General features: G+C 36.5%; 1 protein-coding gene across 1 annotated transcript in view; it reads left to right on the top strand.

Annotated features, from left to right (window-relative positions):
* Positions 1–21,866, top strand: part of ash2 (Set1/Ash2 histone methyltransferase complex subunit ash2) — a 347,019-nt gene that overhangs the window by 317,974 nt on the left and 7,179 nt on the right. Inside the window, exons 15-16 of the mRNA XM_090370069.1 lie at positions 4,680–4,778; positions 21,138–21,194. Of these exons, the coding sequence (XP_090226195.1) occupies positions 4,680–4,778; positions 21,138–21,194 (156 nt within the window). The remainder of the gene's footprint in view (positions 1–4,679; positions 4,779–21,137; positions 21,195–21,866) is intronic.

Genomic DNA, 21,866 nt, shown 5'->3' on the forward strand with positions numbered 1-21,866 from the left:
CTTAATGATTTTGTAATAACTGAAAGCAAAGTGGAGGAGAAATTGTTGAAGTTAAACATAAGAAAAGCACCTGGGGTGGATGGGATCTATCCAGTTATATTAAAGGAGGCGGCAAAGCAACTAAGCAAACCCTTAGCCATAATTATGAGAGCGTCCTTGGACTCAGGGGAGGTTCCCACGGACTGGAGATGTGCAAATGTATCCCCAATTCACAAAGGGGGATCGAAGGGTGACATGAGTAATTACAGACTAGTTAGTTTAACTTCTGTTCCGGGTAAAATAATGGAGTCACTGGTTAAAGATGCATTGCAGGATCATCTAGACAAGACTGCAGCAATAATTCAGACACAGCATGGGTTTGTTAAAGGAAAGTCTTGTCTGACAAATTTGATAGGATATTATGATGTGGTTACAAAGAAACTGGATACAAAAAATAATTTTGATATCATATATTTGGATTTCAGGAAAGCTTTTGACACTGTTGCGCATGGAAGACTATTGTACAAATTGGAGCAGAATGGTATTAAGGGTAAGCTGCTACAATGGATAAAAGGATGGTTAAGTGGGAGAAGACAGAGGGTGGTAATCAATGGGTGCTGCTCTTCTTGGACTAATGTTATTAGTGGAGTCCCACAGGGTTCGGTGTTAGGTCCACTGTTGTTTTGTATATTTATCAATGATATTGATGAAGGTATATCAGGCTTAATGTCAAAGTTTGCAGATGATACAAAGGTTGGCAGGGTTGTTAATGACAGTGTGCTACTGCAACAGGATCTAGATAATTTGGGCAGATGGGCTAAGAAGTGGCAACTGAAGTTTAACCTTGACAAATGCAAAGTACTGCATATGGGTAGAAGTAACCCCAGAGAAACGTACCAACTGTGTGGTACTACACTTAAGGTGGTAGAAAATGAAAAAGACCTGGGAGTAATTGTGCAGTCAGATGTGAAGTTTTCTGAGCAATGCAGACAGGCTGCCAGGGCAGGCCATGGGGTTTTGTCAATGACATATAGGAATTTTGCTAGCAGGGAAAAGGAGGTGATTATCCCTCCGTATAAGGCAATGGTCAGGCCACGCCTTGAGTACTGCGTACAGGTCTGGAGGCCTCATTTTAGGAAGGATGTAGATTTACTTGAGCGTGTACAGAGAAGGGCAACGAGATTGGTGAGGGGAATGAAGAGATCCTCTTACCAAGAGAGGCTTAAGTTCTGCAAATTGCAGTGGCTGGAGACTAGGCACCTGCACGGTGATCTGATTGAGGTATATAAGGCCTTGAATGGGTTGAGCACGCTGAATTCTGATGGGATCCTTCCACTTGTTCAGATTACGAACCTAAGGGGGCATAAAGACAGATGTAGATTAGATGTGTGGAAATTTGCCTTTAGCCAGCGGGTGGTTAATTGCTGGAACAAACTTCCATCTGTCGTTGTGGAAGTTGATAGGTTGAATAAATTTAAGGAGGAACTGGACAGGCATTTGGAGGGAATGGTGTGATTTTTTTTTTTTTTTTTTTTTGGCTGATGCTGCATAAGCTCATACACTTGCTTTCTTGCATCAAATGCCACTGCTACTACTACTTTCCCTTTACCCCTGATGCTAATTATATCTTTATGTAAATCCCACATCAATTACTACAGTGCAGTATAATTTATTTTTTGCACTATTTTATCTGAGATGATGTCTTTTTTGGAACTTTCATCTAAAAATTGGTTTATATTAAATTACATTTAGTTGTGTTATGATGACAAAGTATAAACAGATGGAATTAAACCTGTAAATTATGTGAGAGGCTGATAGTTTGGAGTGAAGGAATACAACATCCATATTACAGAAAAACTGAAAACAATTTGAGGTGCATGACACTGGAGCAGAGATAGAAAACAGGAAATTAATTCATGGTGCAAAACATGAGGAGCCTGAAACAAAATTTTTGAGTGGTACAAACAAATGCATGTATATAATTTGCCCATATCAGGTCTGATTTTGCAAGAAAAGTCAAATTATCTAGCTCAGCAACGTGGAATTAGCAACTTCAAATGTAGCAGTAGCTGACTCCAAAGATTTAAAGACAGAAATAACTTGGTTTTGCAAAATGTTTGTGGCAAGTCTAGATTGGTGAACAAAGAAAGGGCTACAGACTGGTTGTGTTGTATATGGTCCATTCTTGAAGATTATTAGGCAAAGTATATTTTTAATCTTGACAAGACAGGTTTATTTTATAATTTGCTGCCAAACAAAACATTTGGAACAGTCTTCCTTCATATATTTTTTTCTGAAAATTACAATCTATAGAAGTTCATCTAATGACAACAAATATCTTCTTTCATCTTTTCAACCCATGCATGCTACTAAGTACTACAGATGCTAATACCTCTCGTGTTTGGGGTTTTCATAAAAAAAAAAAAAAAACCTACAGTTAATATTTAATGTGAAAAAAGTTGTATTTATTTCAAATACAGCCACTCCCTGGCTAACATAATACTCGACTTATGGAAATTCAACTTTACGTAAGGTTTTGCCGGCCAGTGCAAACTTAAAAAAATCGTGGAAACGTATTTTGCATTCTGTAGGAATAAATGGAGGTATCATGATGTGAATCCAATAACACATTGTTTTTTTTTGGTAATTCGTTCTAAGCCCTCGGAAGTTGAAATTTTTGCTATATAACTAAGCTATTTATATCTCTAGAAGGTCATTTTTATAATGGAAATTGCACTGCACTTTCATCGTTATCATATATATAAGAATCAATTTTGAACTCATTTGTGATATTTTTCTGAAACACATTTCTGGAGGTCACTATCATAAAACAATTTGTACTTTTCTGTTAGTGCAGTCTGTTATAAACAGCTAGTAAATTCAATCTTATTGCATTTGCAGTAATACCAATAACTGGAATTCTGTGGGTTTTTATGTTACGGTATTATAGTGAAATGAGTTCCCCTTCACTGAAATCGTCAATGATATAAAAAACAAATAAATTTTCTCTTCATTCCTATTTACTTATTACAATGGTGAAGAGAAAGTGCAAGTGCTGGCAATGCTAGTTAACAAAACAAAATTGATTTAGAAATGAAGATGATAATTAAGAAGTACAAAGCAGGACAAAGTTTGTCATCTGTTACACAGAATTAGACCTTGCTGCTTCAACAGTGAATACTATTTTAAGGGACAGTGTGTGTATGTGTATAAAAGAACATGTTAAAGGATCAACAGTGATCACAAAATAGCATTCAGGTGCTATATTGAAGATGGAAAAGCTATTAATAATATGGATGTAAAATCAGATTCAGAAGCGAGTGCCCCTGAGTCCAATGGCCATTGAAGCAAAAGCAAGAAGTATTTATGAAGGTATTAAGGATAAGTATGGTGAACCCCAAGCAAAGTTCTTGGCAAGCAATGGGTGGTTTAATAGGTTCAAGCATTGCACTGGTTTCCAAAACCTTAAATTATGTGGTGAATTTTGCAGCTGCAGAGAAATTTTGCGATGTGTTGGAAAAAACCCCCTTCTAAATCTCCACAGCCCTCAACTTCCGCAGCGTCATGCTTATCAGCTGGACGGTTAATTCTGGCTACGATGCTTGAAATATAATACTTGCTGGCGTTATGCCTGTCTCCTCTCTCTTTTTGTAATATTATAATTTTGTAAATTTGTACACTTGTAATTTTTCCTGTGTATGAGATAAAAAAAAAAAAAAAGAATAATATAATTCTATTTATATGTTTGTTGAACATTTCTTTTTTGCTTCAATCAAATTTGCGAGTGCTGCATAAGCATTTAGGGAAATACCGACTTATGTGGATTTCCGCGGAATGCAACCCTTATGTAAGTCAGAGAGTGGCTGTACAATAGAGGCCCTCGTGTTCAACTAATTGGTTTAAAGTAGGGAATCATAAAAAAGTATACATAATGTAGGAATGTAACTTCATTTATATTAAATCAGAAATTTTTGTCTGTTTAGATGATAAAATGTGACATTTTCCAACGTAATGCCATCACTTTTTTTTTTATAAACATCACATAATTGACTGTTGAATTGAACGATTTTCAAATATAGTGTAAAGCTGTACCTACCACATATTTGGCCATGGTTTTTATTCAGTTTTTTCTTCATAATTAGATCCATCTGTTTCCATTATGGTGTATGTATGATTTCTCAACCATCATTTTTCAATTTATCCCCCCTGGTTTGTTTCACCCGTGCAAGAATTAGGATGCCATTGGCATTTAATTTACTTAGTCCATTTAAATCTTTAAACAGTCGGGTCCCTTTGCAGAAGCCTAGTTTCTAGGTTCTTCATTTAGCAGAACTGCAGCTTTTATAGTAAGAGTACCCTTTTTTGTTTCTGATTTATCTTGTTTGCTCTTCTGTGCACCTATTCCAACAGTTCCACATCCTGTAATTTGAATCTTAAAATGCTGAGTATCCTATATATTATAGTAATGGCATGTTAATTATTAGCAGGCCATACTTCATATTACACCTCTAATAATTATTCACTATTTTAGAATGTACTATCTTAATATGAAGTTACAGGAATTTGTGGTTTATTTGAGAACGTAGTAACTACAATTTCTTAATATTTTTAACAGGATATGTAATTTTTTTTTTTTAATTGAGCACTTTCTTCAGTAACTTTCAAGTGTTTATAAAATTTACTTTTATTGTACTTTTTAGATAATTTATTTTAAAAATGGAGAGAACATGGGAATAGCATGGGAAGATGTATATGCTGGAACTTATTATCCTGCCATTTCCCTTTATAAGAGTTGTACAGTAAGTATATATATATATACATTCATTACAGTTGAAATACATTAAAAATGTATTCATAATGTGCCCACCAATATCTGCATCTATATTTGCATTCAAATGCAAAAGATAATGGAACACTACATTTTAGTTGAATTTCTAATGTCGTTCTACAATTGTTTTATTAGATTTAGCTCTAGAAGTAGGATGAAGATATTCATTGAACCATGATTGTATGTTTTTGGTTTAGTGACACAGTACATTTGTTTTTGGAAAATGTCATCTTTTAGCATTAGTAGAAGCATATGATGCAAGAAAGCAAGCCCATACAACATCAGCCAAAAAACTTCCCATTTCACCCATCCATTCGCTCCATAAGTTTGTCCAGTTCTTCCTTGAATTTTTTTAAGCTATCAATATACACAAAGGCAGGTGGAAGTTTGTTCCAACAATTAACCATCCACTGGCAAAAGGCAACTTTCCGCACATCTATTCTACAACTGCCTTTCCTCAATTTCAATTTATGCCACCTCAGGTACGTAATCTGAGCAAGAGGAAGAAACCCATCAGCATTGAGCTTGCTCACACCATTTAAGGCTTTATACACCTCAGTTAGATCACCTTGCAGGTGCCTAGCCTCCAGACGCTGCTATTTCCAGAACTTTGCCTTTCTTGGTAAGAGCACCCCTTTGTTGCCCTTCTCTGTACTTGTTCTAGCAACTCTACATCCTTCCAGACCTGTATGCAGTACCCAAGGTGTGGCCTAACCATTGCCTTATACAAAGGGATAATCACATCCTTATCCATGCTAGTAAAATTCCAAAATTAACCCCAGAACTTCTTGATTCTTCAGTACCCTGAGTGTAGTACTGCACAGTTGGTACGTTACTGCTACCCGTATGCAGTACTTTGCATTTGTCAATGTTAAACTTCAGTAAATAAGTTTTTGTTTGCACTTCTCAGCCTATCAGCCCAACTTTTCTAGATCCTGTTGCAGCAGTGTGTCATTAACAACCCTGCCAACCTTTGTATTGTCTGCAAACTTGGTCATTAAGCCTGATGCACCTTCATTAATAAATATAGAAAACAGCAATAGGCCAAACACTGAACTGTAGACGATTCCACTAATAACATTACTCCACAAAGAGTGGTGTCCATTGATTTCCACTCTGTCTTTACTCAACCAAACTTTTATCCATTGTAGCAACTTGCACTTAATGCCATACTGCTCCAGTTTGTACTGTAGTCTTCCATGTGTAATAGTATCAAAAGCTTTCCTGAAATCCAAGTATATACGATTACCAGTATGGATTCCGTCAGTGTCGATCCACTGGTGATATTCTGGCTTATGTTACCCATTCATGGACCAATTCATTGGAAAAGTTCGATGAAACACAAGCAGTTGCTCTTGACATCTCAAAGGCTTTCGATCGTGTCTGGCATAAAGGTCTTCTCAACAAGCTTCCAACTGTTTTTTGTAATTGGTTATCCAGTTTTCTCTCTGATCGCTCACTGAGGGTAATGGTAGAAGGCTCTCTGTCTTCTAACTTCTCCACTAATGCCAGTATCCCCCAAGGTTCAGTTCTTTCCCCCACTCTTTTCCTCTTGTTTATTAATGACTTTCTTCCATTGGCTGGAAATCCTATCCATAGTTTTGCCGATAATAGCACATTGCATTCCACTTTCCATTTTGAGAAACCTTGCCCTGCTCAATCAGCTTCAACTTCTAGAAAATCTGCTACCAATTCCTTAAATGCTGATCTCCAGGTAATTCTCCAGTGGGGCAAAGACAACTTAGTTGATTTCAGTCTTGTCTTATATCTCGCAAAAAGGATTCTTCTGCTGCTATACTGATCTTTGATGACACTCCGATTTCTAGGCAAAATGATATATCTCTTTTGGGGATTACCCTGACTTCTAATCTCTCTTGGCACAAGCACATTACAAATATTGCTTCCTCTGCATCTAAAAAACTTGGTTTTCTCTCTCGATGTTACTTTTCTTCCAAAGAGCTGTTCACTCTTTACAAATCACAAATCTGCCCTACCATGGAATGTTGTTCCCACATCTGGGGAGGTGCCCTAAAACCTCTTTCAGGCTTCTTGATTCCGTTAAGAAGAGGGCTGTTAGGTTAATTAATGATTCATCTCTAACAGAATCTCTCCACATACTGTTTCTGCTGCATTCCCTTTCTACAGATATTTCCACGAGCACTGTTCTTCTGAATTGGCTTCTATAATTCCCGCTCTCTCTTTCAAAACAGTCCGAACATGTGCCGCCACCAGCCATTTACTGTCCAACTTCAAACTCACAGAACCCACTTTTCATCTTCCTTGTTTATTCATTCAGCTGCCGTTTTTGGGATTAACCTTCTTTCATACGTATTTCCTGAAAATTGCAGTCTACAGAAGTTCAAGTCCAATATCTTCTTTTGTCTTCTCAACCTCCAACCCAAGCCAGGTGGGCAGTAGCAGCAGTGCGTTGCACATGTTTCTTGATCAGACCGGGGTTCGAGCCCGTGACCACCAAACACGGAGGATGCGGAAAGGTCAGGGAATGACCACCGCATATCCCCGGAGCAATATGGCCTTAGTTGCTAATGCTCCTAAAAACTAAATAACAAACAATCAAGCACGGTACTAAGTACTGTAGGTTCTAATACCTCTCGTTTGGGGTTTATATATATATATAAAAAAAAAATGATGTCAAAATTATTTTTTGCATCCAGTTCATTTATGACTAAATCGTAATATCCAATCAAATTGGTCAGACAAGACTTCTCCTTAAGAAAACCCATGCTGTGTCTGAACTATAACTGCAGTCTTGTCTAGATGATCCTTCAATGCTTCTTCAACCAGTGATTGCATTATTGTCCCAAGAACAGAAGTTAAACTAACAGGTCTGTAATAATTCGTCACCCTTTGATTCCTCTTTTTGAATTGGGGATACATTTGCACATCTGCAGTCCATGGGCACCTTCCCTGAATTCATGGATGCTCTCATAATTATGGCTAAGGGTTGTTTACTTCTTTTGCTTCCTTTAATATAACTGAATAGATCCCATCCACCCCAGGTGCCTTTCTTATGTTTAAGTTTAACCACTTTGCTCTCCATTATTACAAAAGCATTTAGTTCCAAGTTAGGGTTTGATAAACCTCTAGCCCCCCCCCCCCCACTTCCCTACAGAATTCCCCTTGTGTGAATGTACATGCAATAAACTCATTGTAAAGAACTAAAGAAGTTTTTGCTGCTTTTCTTTGCATCATTTTCCAAAGATTTCTTGTAATCTGCCTTCACTTGCCCAACTTTTGTGACTTGATTACAGACTAATTTATATCTACCATTGGCTTCTGTGTCACCTGATAATTTATATGCATCCCATTCATTTTTCTTCTTTGCCATGAGTCTGATTAGTTCATCTGACATCCATTTAGGCCTTGAACAGTATTTCTTAGTTGGTATGAAAAGCCTAATGGCTTCCAAGATTAATTCCTTGAATGCCTCCCAATTTGAATTTGATATTGGTAACATCATCAGTTGGTCTCACTGTATAGAATTTAAAAACAGTCTGAGATCACTGTAGACACTTTTATGAAAGCAAAAACCCCTCCCTTTATCCTGATGATAGTTACCTCTTTAAATAAAACCCACATCAGTACACTCTGATCGCTGGCAGATTGGTTCTTGTTTTCAAAAAAAGTAGTTTTTTACATTTATACTAGGTATTTTTTATTTATATGGTAGTAAGATGTAGCTATGAACATACCTGAATTAAACCTGGGTCCTTTTGCCTTTCACTTGTATTCAGCTTCAGGAGCACCCCTTTTTAACAATAATCGACTAACGTGGTGGCATTCCATTTTCTTTTGTATCTTTGTTCTATCACTGCAATGTCACCATGTTTGTCACTGACGGCATTACAGTTTGGCAGGAAGAAATCCAGGTGCAAGTTCAAGAAATGCATATTCAATGACATGTTGCACCCCAGTTTTTCTTAAGATGTAATGAGATCTTCCAAAGCTGCCTGTAGTTGCCAGCTTTAACAGTTCTTAGAAAACCAGTCGAAGTATTTCCAAAGGCTTTCCACGCTGATTTCTTACTATTCCTAAGGACACATTCGAACTGTTAGTCTTTAGAAAGTTGCCTTATTTGTGGACCAGTGAAAATGCCTTAATCTTCTCTGTACTGAGTCTTGGGAATTTTTCTTGCAAGTATGTGAATGCAGGACCGTTTGTGAGGGCTACTTCCATAGCCTTCACAAAATTTTTCCTGAGCCCCATTTTGATGTGGAGTGGTGGAAGCAAAACTTTGTTTGGATCTACCAGAGGTTCAAATGCTACGTTCTTCATTCCAGGTGTTAATTTTCATCGAGGCCAACTCCTCTTCTTGTAGTGCTTATCCTTGGAATGACCATCACCTTGCAGAGAAAGCAACAATACTTAGTGTAACCCTTTTGTAGTCCTAATTAATGGCAATTACCTTTAAATCACATATCTGCCATTCATACTTCTGTAGTGATCCTGGAGAACATCCCAAGAGGGCGTTCTCCATGTTTGTGGATGGCATATGCAAGAGGTATTGAAGGCAGCATATTTCCATTGTGTAATAATACAGCCATAAGGCTAACCTTAGAAGCGTATATAAATAGTCACCATTCTTTGGGAGCATGCCTCATGACCATTAGACCATGAACATCCTTACAAACAGTGAGTTCACCTCTTGTTTGATAGAATTTATCATAGTCTTTATTTCAAGTACAAAATGTCATCACTTTTGTAGAAAGATCTAGAAGATTCCACTGTTGTAGCCTCGTGGGCAAAAGCTCTGTCTTGTGATGAGATCATTAAGCTCCCTTGATGTAAATTGCTACTGTACTTCATTGTGTATATCAAGTTGATGTTCATCAGTGTCTTTATCAGAGTGTACAGAAAAATGGTCCGGTGGTTCAGGAATAGGTAGCTCTTCACTGTGAGGCGTGGGTCTAATTGCAGATAGTATATTTGATCATGTCATACACTTTTTCTTCATTGTCATCCCTTTTCTAATAAGAGGCACCATACAGAAATAAGTCTGTGACATGATTATTTGGCTCCCTCCATATCACGGACACTGTGAAAGGCATAAAACGTCACCCTCACATTTAGTTGATGAATAGGCAGTGCAGCACGTGTGTGGAATCCAGTTCTTGTCTTGGTTGCCTACCTTACACCAAAAGTGCAAGAGCTAGGTCTTTTTTAATGCTTGAGGTTAAGGGATGAGTGAGTTCCCTCACATAAGTAACAGGTCATCTGGATTATTCACACAATTATGGGGCATATTAATCTTACATGACACAAATATTGTATAAAAAGTTGGAATATCGCAGAGAACAACCATTAACTTAGAACAAATCACCCAGTACCTAGCCGTATTTGAGGATTACTGCAACACAGTAGAAGAGGCAATAACAACTTATCATGTGATGCAGAGCGAGGTGATAGTTGCCATGCTTTTTGCTGAGAGCTGTAGAGTAACTCGTTAATATGAGACCCTAACTGTAATTTGAAAACAAGAGCCAATTGACAATTTTAATGTGGTTTTTGTTTCAGCAGCATAAAATTGGTCAAGATTGGGTATTTTCGTATTATTTAAATTACGTTTACACAATTTTCGCCAGTAAATATCACAAATTAAAAAAATCGTCTGATTTTCAAAGCAAACCTCACATTTGTTCAGAGCATTAAGAACGTTTTCACAAAACTGTAGACCCATACGAACCATTTTAAAAGTGTTAATCATTTCTTCGCTAGTTGGTTTTCTACGGGTTGTTCTGATGCATCTCTTCAGCATCATCGTTAATTTCTTCGTGGTCGCGTCTGACACTGTTCAGCAGTATTTCATCTTCCTTTGGATGTTCTGCTGTGATCTACATAAACATAACTATCCATTGTTATTTCATTTTCAATGTTTCCAGACGATTCTAATAATGTCCAAAAGTTTTTCAGTTTTGAAAGGGGCAGTTCATCTTGTTCGTCCAGTCGTTGTTCGACTTCTGTATTCAATGCAAATCCCGCTTTCGAAAAACAATTTTGAATAGTGTATTCAGTGACATCATTTGTCCAAATGTTTGCCAGTTCAGAGATGCAATCTCTAAGGTTAATTGTAACCTCCAAGTTTCTATTTTCTGATAACGCATTGACAATCTTCAATATTATTCTCTTTCGATAATGAAATTTAAAATTTTTAATAATGCCTTGGTCCATTGGCTGGAATTTGACGTTACATGGTGAAAACACCTTTGCACTTTTAAGTTTGGCAGAAATCTTACACGACACAAATATTGTATAAAAAGTTGGAATATCGCAGAGAACAACCATTAACTTAGAACAAATCACCCAGTACCTAGCCGTATTTGAGGATTACTGCAACACAGTAGAAGAGGCAATAACAACTTATCATGTGATGCAGAGCGAGGTGACAGTTGCCATGCTTTTTGCCGAGAGCTGTAGAGTAACTCGTTAATGAGACCCTAACTGTAATTTGAAAACAAGAGCCAATTTTTAATGTGGTTTTTGTTTCAGCAGCATAAAATTGGTCAAGATTGGGTATTTTCGTAACATTTTACATGTTAACCAATTTAATCACTGCTGATAATCAGATTATGAGTATTACTCCCTCTGGTTGCCTCTCAAACATAGTGCTGTAGAAAACTATCATCCAATAAATCCACAAAAGTTGTTAGTGTGTGAGTAACCAACCCACAAATTCCAGTCAATATCTGGGAAGTTAAAATCCCGTGTTATAATACATTCTGATTTACTGGACCAGTCTTATTTCTCTATGCAGTTGTTCATTGTACTCATCAGAGTCATTAGGCCTATAACAAACTCTTACTCTCATTTTTGCTTTCCCATTGCTTATGTCACACCAAACTGACTCAACATTGCACTGTCCATATATGTCAACTGGATGCACTTCTTTAGATTTAATGTGTTTCTTAACTAACAGCAAACTCCCTCCTCCTTCCTATCCTGTCAATCCTTTCTGTAGACATTGTACTCCTCAAATTCCAATTTTGCATTACTTATATATCTGTGTGACACCATCTCTGATATTCCAACAATATCCACCTTTGATGTCTTGAGTAGCACTTTAAATTCATCAAATTTAATTACTATACTCCTCGCATTGGTGTACATGCACTTGTTCTTACCCTTCATTACCCTAACATAGCACATGTTTTTATTTGTTCCATGATGGCACCCCAGCATGCTGCTGTTCATTCCAATAGAAGAATTACTTTCACCTCTGCCTGCGGCTATTGTTAGTCTATTATTATTATTAGCATTATTAGCCATATGGTGCAAGGAAGCCTGAGGCTTATGCTGCACCAGCCAAAAAAAATGAGAGAGAGAGAGAGAGTCAGAAGTAGAAGGGAATCAGCAAGAAAGATGATAACCAGCTCAGGACCCTGGGTTTGCAAAGCCCATACTCACTAGATGTGAGTCCCTGGAAATTAGTCTGTGAATCCCCACAAGCTAGTTAGTTTTCTGACCCATCTAACACTGCCTCAATAGCATCTGCAAATATTCTTGCACCCATTCCTGTAGAAGCAGTCTCCTGTGAATGTGCACAGAAAAATTCTACCCCCGTGAGCTTTGCACAGTCTCTCATCATATACTCCCTCCCATCGTGTCTGGGCAGAATTGCTGACACTTTCAAATTTAACCTTAACTTTTGACTTTTTTTCAACATTGAGCTGTACTTGTTAAGTAAGTCTGAAGATCTTTGGCTATTAATATCATTGGTGCCAACGTGTACAACAGTATCACCTTTTTTGCCCTTAAAAGATGATACGTTATCCACTTTGCCCCTGGCAGACATACCTTCTCTTATTCCACCTATCCTTTTTTGCACAATATATTTCCTGTTTTCATGGCAATAGAGTCCCCAACAATGACGAGCACATTCTGCTTGAAGATTTCTGCTAATTTGCGTGATCTACAAGAGTGAGCTCTGGCGTCAAGTTGGACAGCTGATTGCTTGATTGGCTTCCATTTTAATTTCTTTGAGGGCAGCTACCCTACTTTTGAAACTGTCATACAAGCCCCTCAGAATGCTCTATCGGTGCCTAATTTCTTTACACTCTCTGCACCTAGCACACATCAAGACATCCTCCTTGGCTAGATCATGCCCTGTTCAAGAAAGGTTGCAAACATTTCACAAATGGCACGTTTTTTTAGGCTGTTATACATTGGACAATTACTCCCTTTGGTTCTTCCTTGAGCTGCAGCAGTCCCACTACTTTGTGCTTATTGCTTTGCTGTTCTACTCTGGGGCATGATTTCCATTTAAATACAATTTAATTGATTAACAATGAAAATTAATAAGATTTATTTAATTAATCAATCAACAATATTACACTAAGCTAATAGATTCCTAAATTCACTGATATATATTATGCAATATAGTTTCATGTTATACCTTATGCTGTACTGTAATGGTCACAATGTTAAATTATTTATATCTTTAGCTAAACACAAACAAGTGATTAGAACCTTTGAGCTATTTGTTTATCACATTTAAAACTCTACTATTCCTCTGCACTATGGGTTTACGTGCTACAAAAGATCGTGACTAAACACTGATTCAATAGTGGTACGATTATGAGTTGTATCTTACAAAATTGCTAGCTAAATTTAAAAAATATGGTAATGAATGTAACTAAGGCTATTTATTCTGTTTGTAGAACACAATTTAATATGTTAATTAAGCAAGAAGACAATAAAAATTTCCAAAAATCTTATCTATTTGCATGAGTTTAAAAATTTTGTGTTCTGGCACTCTGTCTCACTAATATTCCTGTTGTTTTCCATCTTCGTTGGAAAACAGTTGGAATATTAGCGATATTTGCAAAATGTTTCACTTCACCAGTGTATTGGATGCTATTTCTGCAATCATTACATATTATTAGCAGAATTATTCAGAGAAAGTTAAGGAATATTTGTGATATTCTTATGCCAAGAAATGTTAGAAGGCAGTTTACTCCAATTAAGATATGTGATCTTATGTCTGAATGAGCATGAGAGCAGTAGATTTTTTCCCCCTCCTTTTCTCCTAATTTTCCTGAGAAATAAGACTAGACTGAGTTTGAGAGTTATAGAAAGTACATTAAAACATCGGTTATCCAGAATACAGTAAACCCCCGCTATTCGTGGTCGCTGATTTAATATAAAATGAAACCTAAAAAAATGTGAATTTTAAAGCGCCGTGAACATTTTCTGCCATAAAAAAACATGAGCGTGGCTAAAATTATCTTTCCCAGTCAAAACAGCGCTCAGTGGCTAGGGGGGGAGATGGGTGACAAAATCCCGGTGTGGATGTTTCTCGCTACTCCTTGTTCAGTATGTGTTATGTGCGTCATGGAAGGTTTCGTCGTTTGCTTTTAATTTATATGCTTATAAATTGAATAAATTTACCGTTTTGCAGTGTAAAACAGACTTTTTCGAGTGTGTTAACAGAAGAAAGTGACTTTATTCTTTCTAACCCGTAGAAAAATATGGCTACGAATAACAAAGGAAATATGAAAAGATCATGACATTAGCGAATAAAATTGAGTTATTAGACAAAATTTCTAGTGGCAAAACATTATAAAATCAATGAGTCAACGGTCCGATCAATCTAGAAATCGGAAGAAAAAATCCGCTGTAGTGTCCATGAAAACGCACTAATTGCTTCAAAAATTTGCTCTGTAACTCGTGATGTTAAATTAGAAAAAGCTTTAAATCTGTAGATATAAGACCGAACTCAAAATAAAATTCCGTTAAGTTCACTCACCATTCGTGAAAAGGCAAAACTGGTGATAGCACTGGCGGGATAAGTTTTTTAGCTAGCAAAGGCGCTGGTTTGAAAGATTTGTTTGAAATTTCTAATAAATATTACATTTAATATTAAATTGTTTCTTATTTTCATTTCGATGCCATATGCTTGCATTTCACTATGTACATAGTCATATAATACATACATAGACAAAATTTTAGACTAGTTTTTCTTATATATTTCATACTTTGGAATGGAACCCCTTTACTACTACGGGAACCATAACTCAGTATTCTCTGTAATTTGAAAGGCTGATTTTTCTTCCTGTTTTTTTATTAATGGAAGTATTGTGAGACAAATATTTATTATGCTATTAGAGTATTTCTGTCTGAAATGTTGGATTAGGACTAATGGGTTTTCTTCGAAACCACGAGTGATAAAGTTTAGTCATTCGCTTCCATATTATGTTTAGTTTAGCTCCAGATTCGGTAAGAATAATATCGGCCTGAAACTGTGCAATTTATTATTTTTCTCAACAAAATGTCAACAAAAAGAAACAGCACTGAAATGGTAGAAAACCAGGAAGAATGTGATGTAAACAAATTGATATTATTAAGGAACTTGGGAGATTTCACAGCAAAAAAAAAAAAAGGTCACAACAAATGATTGAACATTATTTTAAAATATTACTCTAAATTTTTTCCACGTAAAATTTGCAGTAAAATTACTATCTGAATACATATGTAAATGTGAGAATTTTTATGTATAAATTATTATTTTTTTAAAATTAAATAAATAAATTTTTTTTTCATTCTATTTAGTCTTTTTCTTTTACCGTAATACATTATAACAGGATTTATTTAATTTCACCTTATGTTCGATTATCCGGAAAATTGATGCTCTACTGTAACTATATTTTCTTCTCCTCCACTGGAGAATTACCAGATCAGAATTTAAGGAACTGAGGTGGATGTTAACGTTGATGAAGGCTGCAAAGAAGAAAGTTGCAGAATAGATTCTGCAATCGTCCTTTTCAATTTAAATTTGTCTCCTTATGTGCATCATCCCAGAAAGAGGAAAAATGCCATCAACATTTGTCTTAAGCCATTTACAGCTTAAAACATTTCCATCAGGTCTCCTCAAAGGTGCATAGTTTTCAAGTACTCAATTACTGCTTATTAATTTGTTGCCCTTCTTTGTAACATATACAGGCAACTCTTGGTTTACGAACGTTCAATTTATGAACATTCGCTATAACGAACGTCACAATTCTTTCAAAATTTCTTAAAGTCGCCAATAGATAGAGTTCCTTATAAAACAAAATGCCAAACGTATAGTGAACATAATTATAAGATTTATATAAATAAAATTTAAAAAATGTATTTATTACAATAATTATCATATGATAATTATACTGAACTGCTCTTGGTTAATAAAACTAATATAGCCAGTAAAAAATGTTGGTTTACATGCCACGCTACACAGAATGTTTTCTCGTGGGAAAGAAATTGCAGATTCCCCCTATTATAATATAATAGGATCATCACTTACTTTGCCTAGGTTATCTTAGATAGTCAACCATTGGTTCACTTAGGATTTGGGAAAGGGAAGCTTCCCCATCCCTTTCAACTGGGAGAGAAAGTCGCAAAGATACCTGAAATGGATAATAGCAGCACTGTGACACAGCAAAAAATTCGCCCAACAACGAAACATGGTCAGTTGTTTTATAGAAACTGTTGTGTAGTTCTGCATTTGGTGACTTTAAAATTTAAGCGATCATGGGTCCAAAGCGAAATACTGGAACTCCCCGACTTGCGTAAAGGTTGTGTTCCGTGGAACACTACGTAAGTCAAGGAATTCCCCCATGCTTGTGCAGCACTCGCAGCTGTGCTCGATGAATTGATTGAATCAAAAAAGAAATGTTCGACGAACATGTAAATAGAATTATTTATCTCATGCGCAGGAAAAATTACAAAAGAGAGGAGAAAGGCATAATGTTGGTAAGTTTTACCCCACAATTATCGTTGCCAGAATCGACGTCTTTAACTGATAAATACGTCGCTGCGGAGGTTGAGGGCTATGGAGATTTAGAAGCGGTCAGCCGCTCAACTTTATGAAAGAACATATTAATGGATGACTGGACGGTGGCTTTTTCCTTTTCATCATAGATTTCATTGTAGCAAGCAAGCATATCATTAACCCCTCTGTTAACTTTTAAGAATCGTTCGCTGTCAGGATCCATCATCTCAAACCTCGCCATTGAGGTTTGAGAAGATGGATCCTGACAGAAATTCACGAAATGCCATTGCCATCTCGGCTCCTCATTTGGTTCATCTTGAGCTTCACCAGCATTTTCTTCTTTCACTTTTGCTGCCTGAAAGTCAATAAGTTCTTCATTAGATAATTCCTTCTCTTCATCCTCTATTAACTCCTCCACAATCTTATCTGTAACCTCTTCGTTTAATTCTTCTTTTTCAAATTCTTTGAAGCCTTTTATGTGCTGTGCGCTTATTTTCTTCCATGTGCCATTTAAACAACTTTTAGTAATTTCCGCCCAGGCCTTATTAATGTTTAAGATGGATGGTGTGGTAAATACTGTAAGATATCCAAAAGTCTTTTAATGTAAAATTTTTCTCATCGTCTACTGCAGACAATGCCTGAGCACATGTTGTGTGTAAATAGTATGCTTTCAAATTCGAAATAACACCCTGATCCATAGGTTGGATAAGTGAAGTCGTGTTTGGCTACTATGACTCTGACTTTCGAATTGAAATCATCTAGATGCGTAGGATGTCCAGAAGCAAAATCTTGAAAGGAATGTCGTTGTCTTTACAATATTTTTCAACCTCGGGAATGAAGCAGCATTTAAACCAATCCTCAAAGAGAGATACTGTTATCCAAGCTCTCTGGTTCAATTAGAAATGAACGGGTAGGGTGGCTTTATTGATGCCCTTAAATGCATGAGGATTTCCAGAATGGCACACAAGCAGTGGTATTAATCTGTAATCTTCCGCTGCAAGAGCGTGGCCCTATCTTTTGAAGCCTTGAAACCTGGCATTCTCGTCAACGTTAAAAATTTGCTGTATTGAATAGCTGCCTTCATCAATATTTTTTTCCAACACATCACAAAATTTCTCTGCAATGGCAACTTCACCATATACTTTAATGTTGTGGAAACCAGCACATTGCTTGCCATGAACTTGGCTTGGGGTTTGCTGTACTTATCCTTAATATCTTTATAAAATACTTGTTGCTTTTGCTTTAATAGTCATTACATTCAGGGGCACTTGCTTCTGAATCTGATTTTCCATCCATATTATTAACAGCTGTTCCATCTTCAATATAGCACTTGAACGCTGTTTTGTGATAACTGTTGATCTTAAGTGTGTTGATCCTTTGACATGCTCTTTTATACGCGGACTGTCCTTTAAATAGTATTCACTGTTGAAGCAGCGAGACCTAATTCCCTTGCAATAGATGACAAACTTTGTCCTGTTTCGTACTTCTTAATCAAATTTGTTTAGTTTTCTGGCACTACCACCACTTGCACTTTTTGTTGGGTGCTTTCCCTTCATCATTGTAATACGTAAATAGGAATTAAGAGAAGTTTCTGAAAATTTGTTTTTATATGATTGAGGATTTCAGTGAAGTTGAACACATTTCACCATAATAGCGTAAAAACCCACACAATTTCAGTTATCAGTATTATTGCAAATGCAGTAAGATAAAGTTTACTACCCATTTATAATTAGATACACTAACAGAAAAGCCGAATAAACTGGAAAGTGCAAATTGTTTTTTGGTCGCGACCTCCAGAAACGTGATTTAGAAAAATATCACAAAGGTGTTCAAAATTGATTCTTATAATGGGAACATATGATAACGATGAAAGGGTAGTGCAATTTTCATTATAAATATGACATTTTAGAAAGAAAAGTAAAGTAGCTTAGTAAAACAACGAAATTTAAAAAAAAAAAAGTGTTGTTGGGTTCAGATTACAGTATTTACCCGATTTTTTAAGTTTGCACCGGCCGGCAAAAACTTGCGTAAAGTCGAATTTACGTAAGTCGAGGAGTTCCTGTGGTAGTAATAAAAGACAGTATTAATTTAGAAACTAAGCTAGAGGTCAGAAGCAGGTGGATATCGCTCGTCATTATGGTGTGAACTGATTGAATATCGCAACAATTATTAAAGATAAAGAAATAATTTTGGAGGTGGTTAAGGAAACAACTCCTGTTTTAATGAGTAGAATAGTAAAAAATTTTTTGTTGCCTGAGATGGAAAAACTCTTAATTTTGTAGATTAAGAGGCAAACACATGACCATGTGCCTCTCAGCTCATTAATAATTCAGGAGAAGGCTAGGAGTTTATTTGAAGAAAAGAGCTGGACCTAAATATGCAAATGACGTTTTTTCAGTTAGATCTGGGTGGTTTTCATGTTTTAAAATGAGGCTAACTTGCACAATTTAAGACTTCAGGGTGAATTGGCGAGTGCAGATACTCGAGCTGCGAGTGAATTCCCAAAGGCGCTAGAAGAAATAATAGGTTACATTGCTCATCAAGTGTTCAACGTTGATGAAAAGACTTCTGGAAAAATGTACATCTGTACTCTCTGATTTATTGGCCCACTCTATTTCCCTGTACAGTTCCTTATTATACTCATGAGAGTCATTAGGCCTATAACACACTTTGATCTCCCAATGCTTATGTCACACTAAACTGACTCGACATTGCACTGTCCAGCGATGTCGACTGGCTTCAATTCCTTGGAATTTATGTGTTTCTTAACTAATTGCATAACCCCTCATCATTTCTGTACACATTGTACTCCCCAAATTCCAATTCTGCACTGCTTATGTCTATGATATCCCAACAATATCTGCCTTTGATGTCTTGACTAGCACTTCAAGCTCATAAAATTTATTAACCATACTCCTAGCATTGGTGTGCATACAAGTATACATGCACCTGTTTCTACTCATAGTTACCCTAACACAGCCCATGTATTTACTTGTCCATTATGACTCTCAGCAGTCCTGGAAATCACCATTGCCTTGCTTTCCAGGCTGCTGCTCAATTTCATTTCAATAGAAGCAGTGCAAGAATCATTCAAAAATATTCTTGCACCCTTTCTATTTAAGTGTATCCCATCCCTGTAGAAGCTGTCTCTACTGTTAACAAGCACAGACCAGGCTGAGAAAAATTCTACCCCTTGAGCCTTGCACAATCTTTCCAGGACCAGGTTGATCGACAAGACTCTCATCATATACTCCCTCCTATCGTGTCTGGGCAGAATTGCAGACACTTTCAAATTCAACCCTAACTCAACATTTGTTAAGTATGTCTGCAGATCTACTCTTAATGTCATTAGTGCCCTTAAAAGATGATATCTGCTCTACAACGGCATCTACCTTTGTCCCTGGCAGACATACCCTGGTCCAACTATCCTTTTTGCACAATATGTTCCCCGTTTCACCGACAAGAGCTAGTTCCTTTGGGGCCAGTGCATTCTGCCTTGGGGGTTGCCGCTGTGTTGCATGATGTTCAAGTGCAAGCTCTGGCATTCATGTGGGCAGCTGAGAGCTTAATGGGCCCTCAGTTTAAATCCTTCGAGGGCATCCACCCTGACCTTAAAGCTCTCATATAGGCCCATAACAACACTGAGTTGGCGTCTGATTTCCTCACACTCCTTACATCGCACGCACACAAAGATATTCCCCTTGGCAATATCATGTCCCATTCCTGATTTCTCCATAAACATCAAACAAGCAATGCATTTCAAAAGGCTGTGAATCAGAGAACAACTGCCCCCACAGTTCTCCCTTTAGTTTGAGACTTTTGCTTTGCTGGTCTGGTCTGAGTCATGATTTCCATTCAATTTCAAATAAAACCCTAAACTTATATCCTAATGCAGTTATAACACTATATATATGACTATTATGTTATATGACTTTCTTATCTCCTCTCAAGTTATATGTATTAATTTATAATGTTACGTTTGTATAAACTAGGTCGTTATATGTATTTAGTTAAAGAAGTACAATTTAATTGACAATGAAATTTAATAAGATTAATTGATACTACTATACTCACTACCTAGTTTTCCGTTAAACCTTACGCTCTCTAGTTCGGGGTATACGCTGTATTGTATAAAAATGGCAGCAAGTTACGAACGGTAAATCTACGGACACGAGGTATTAATTACTTTCAAAATTGCGCTATCTAAATTCAAAATAAACCACGGAGCTTGACTAGGTCTATAAGCTACTTATAGAAAATAATTTAATCTAACAATAAACCGGCTAAATATAATTAAAAACTTAGCGTTTGCTGGAGCTACAAAACTTGTCCAACACGTGGATGTCTTCCCCTCTACACCAAGTAATTACCACTTGTTTGGACTGCTTAAAAGTGGCACCCAGCAAAACCAAGTAAAAAATTAAGAAAAATTGTCGTTCGTGGCAGAAAATAGTGTAACTGCTATTAGAAATGTTTTTTTTTTTTTATTTATTAATTTCTGGATTCGGAATAAAATGTAGTTTAATAACAAATAATTATGATTTTTTTTTTTCCCTTTATCAACAGGTGAGTGTAAACTTTGGGCCAAATTTCAAATATCCACCAAAAGTGCCATTTACTGGAGTAAGTATTTTCAAAAAATCTTTCATCTACTGTTATTTTTGAAATTTGTAATACTGATTCTGTAGTTTAGTCCTCTGAGCAAGAAAACAATGTGTTTCGATAAAAGAAGTGCTACTGGTGAGCACTTTGTGAATTCAGATTTGACGGAAAAGGTATTCTGAATTATATCACAAAGTAACTTCTTCGGTCCAGTTTATATTGTTGGCACTGTATTCATTTTACGGCTTTTAAGAGCGTACTAGGTTTTTTACTCTCAAATTGGAATGGTTGTGAAAAATAATTTGCCATTTATAGCTAAATGAAAAAAATTTATAGCTAGAAACTAATCACTAAAACTGCAGTATCAGCAAAGGTGGCTTTATTATAGACTTGCAAAAACACTAAGAATTGGATACCAATTAATGACATACAGGGTATTGTTATTTATTTACTGAAGTCAGTGAAATGTATATTTTTATTTGGAACATACCCTTTATGCCATAATTTTGTTCAGGTGTTGATGTTTGGTGCAAAAGCTAAATTGACTGCCTGTTATAATTTGGTGGTTTCTCTATTTAGCCCTGGGGGATTACTTTTTCCTACCAGATTTCTGGCCTTGTGATGCCAACCAGTTTGGAAATGTCAGTTCAGTTAGTAGTAAAAGAGAAAAACAGAAATATGACTCTTCTGAAC

Source organism: Mastigoproctus giganteus, chromosome 3 (genome assembly GCF_048544385.1).
Source record: "Mastigoproctus giganteus isolate SK-2022 chromosome 3, ASM4854438v1, whole genome shotgun sequence".
In the NCBI taxonomy this organism is placed as follows: domain Eukaryota; kingdom Metazoa; phylum Arthropoda; class Arachnida; order Uropygi; family Thelyphonidae; genus Mastigoproctus; species Mastigoproctus giganteus.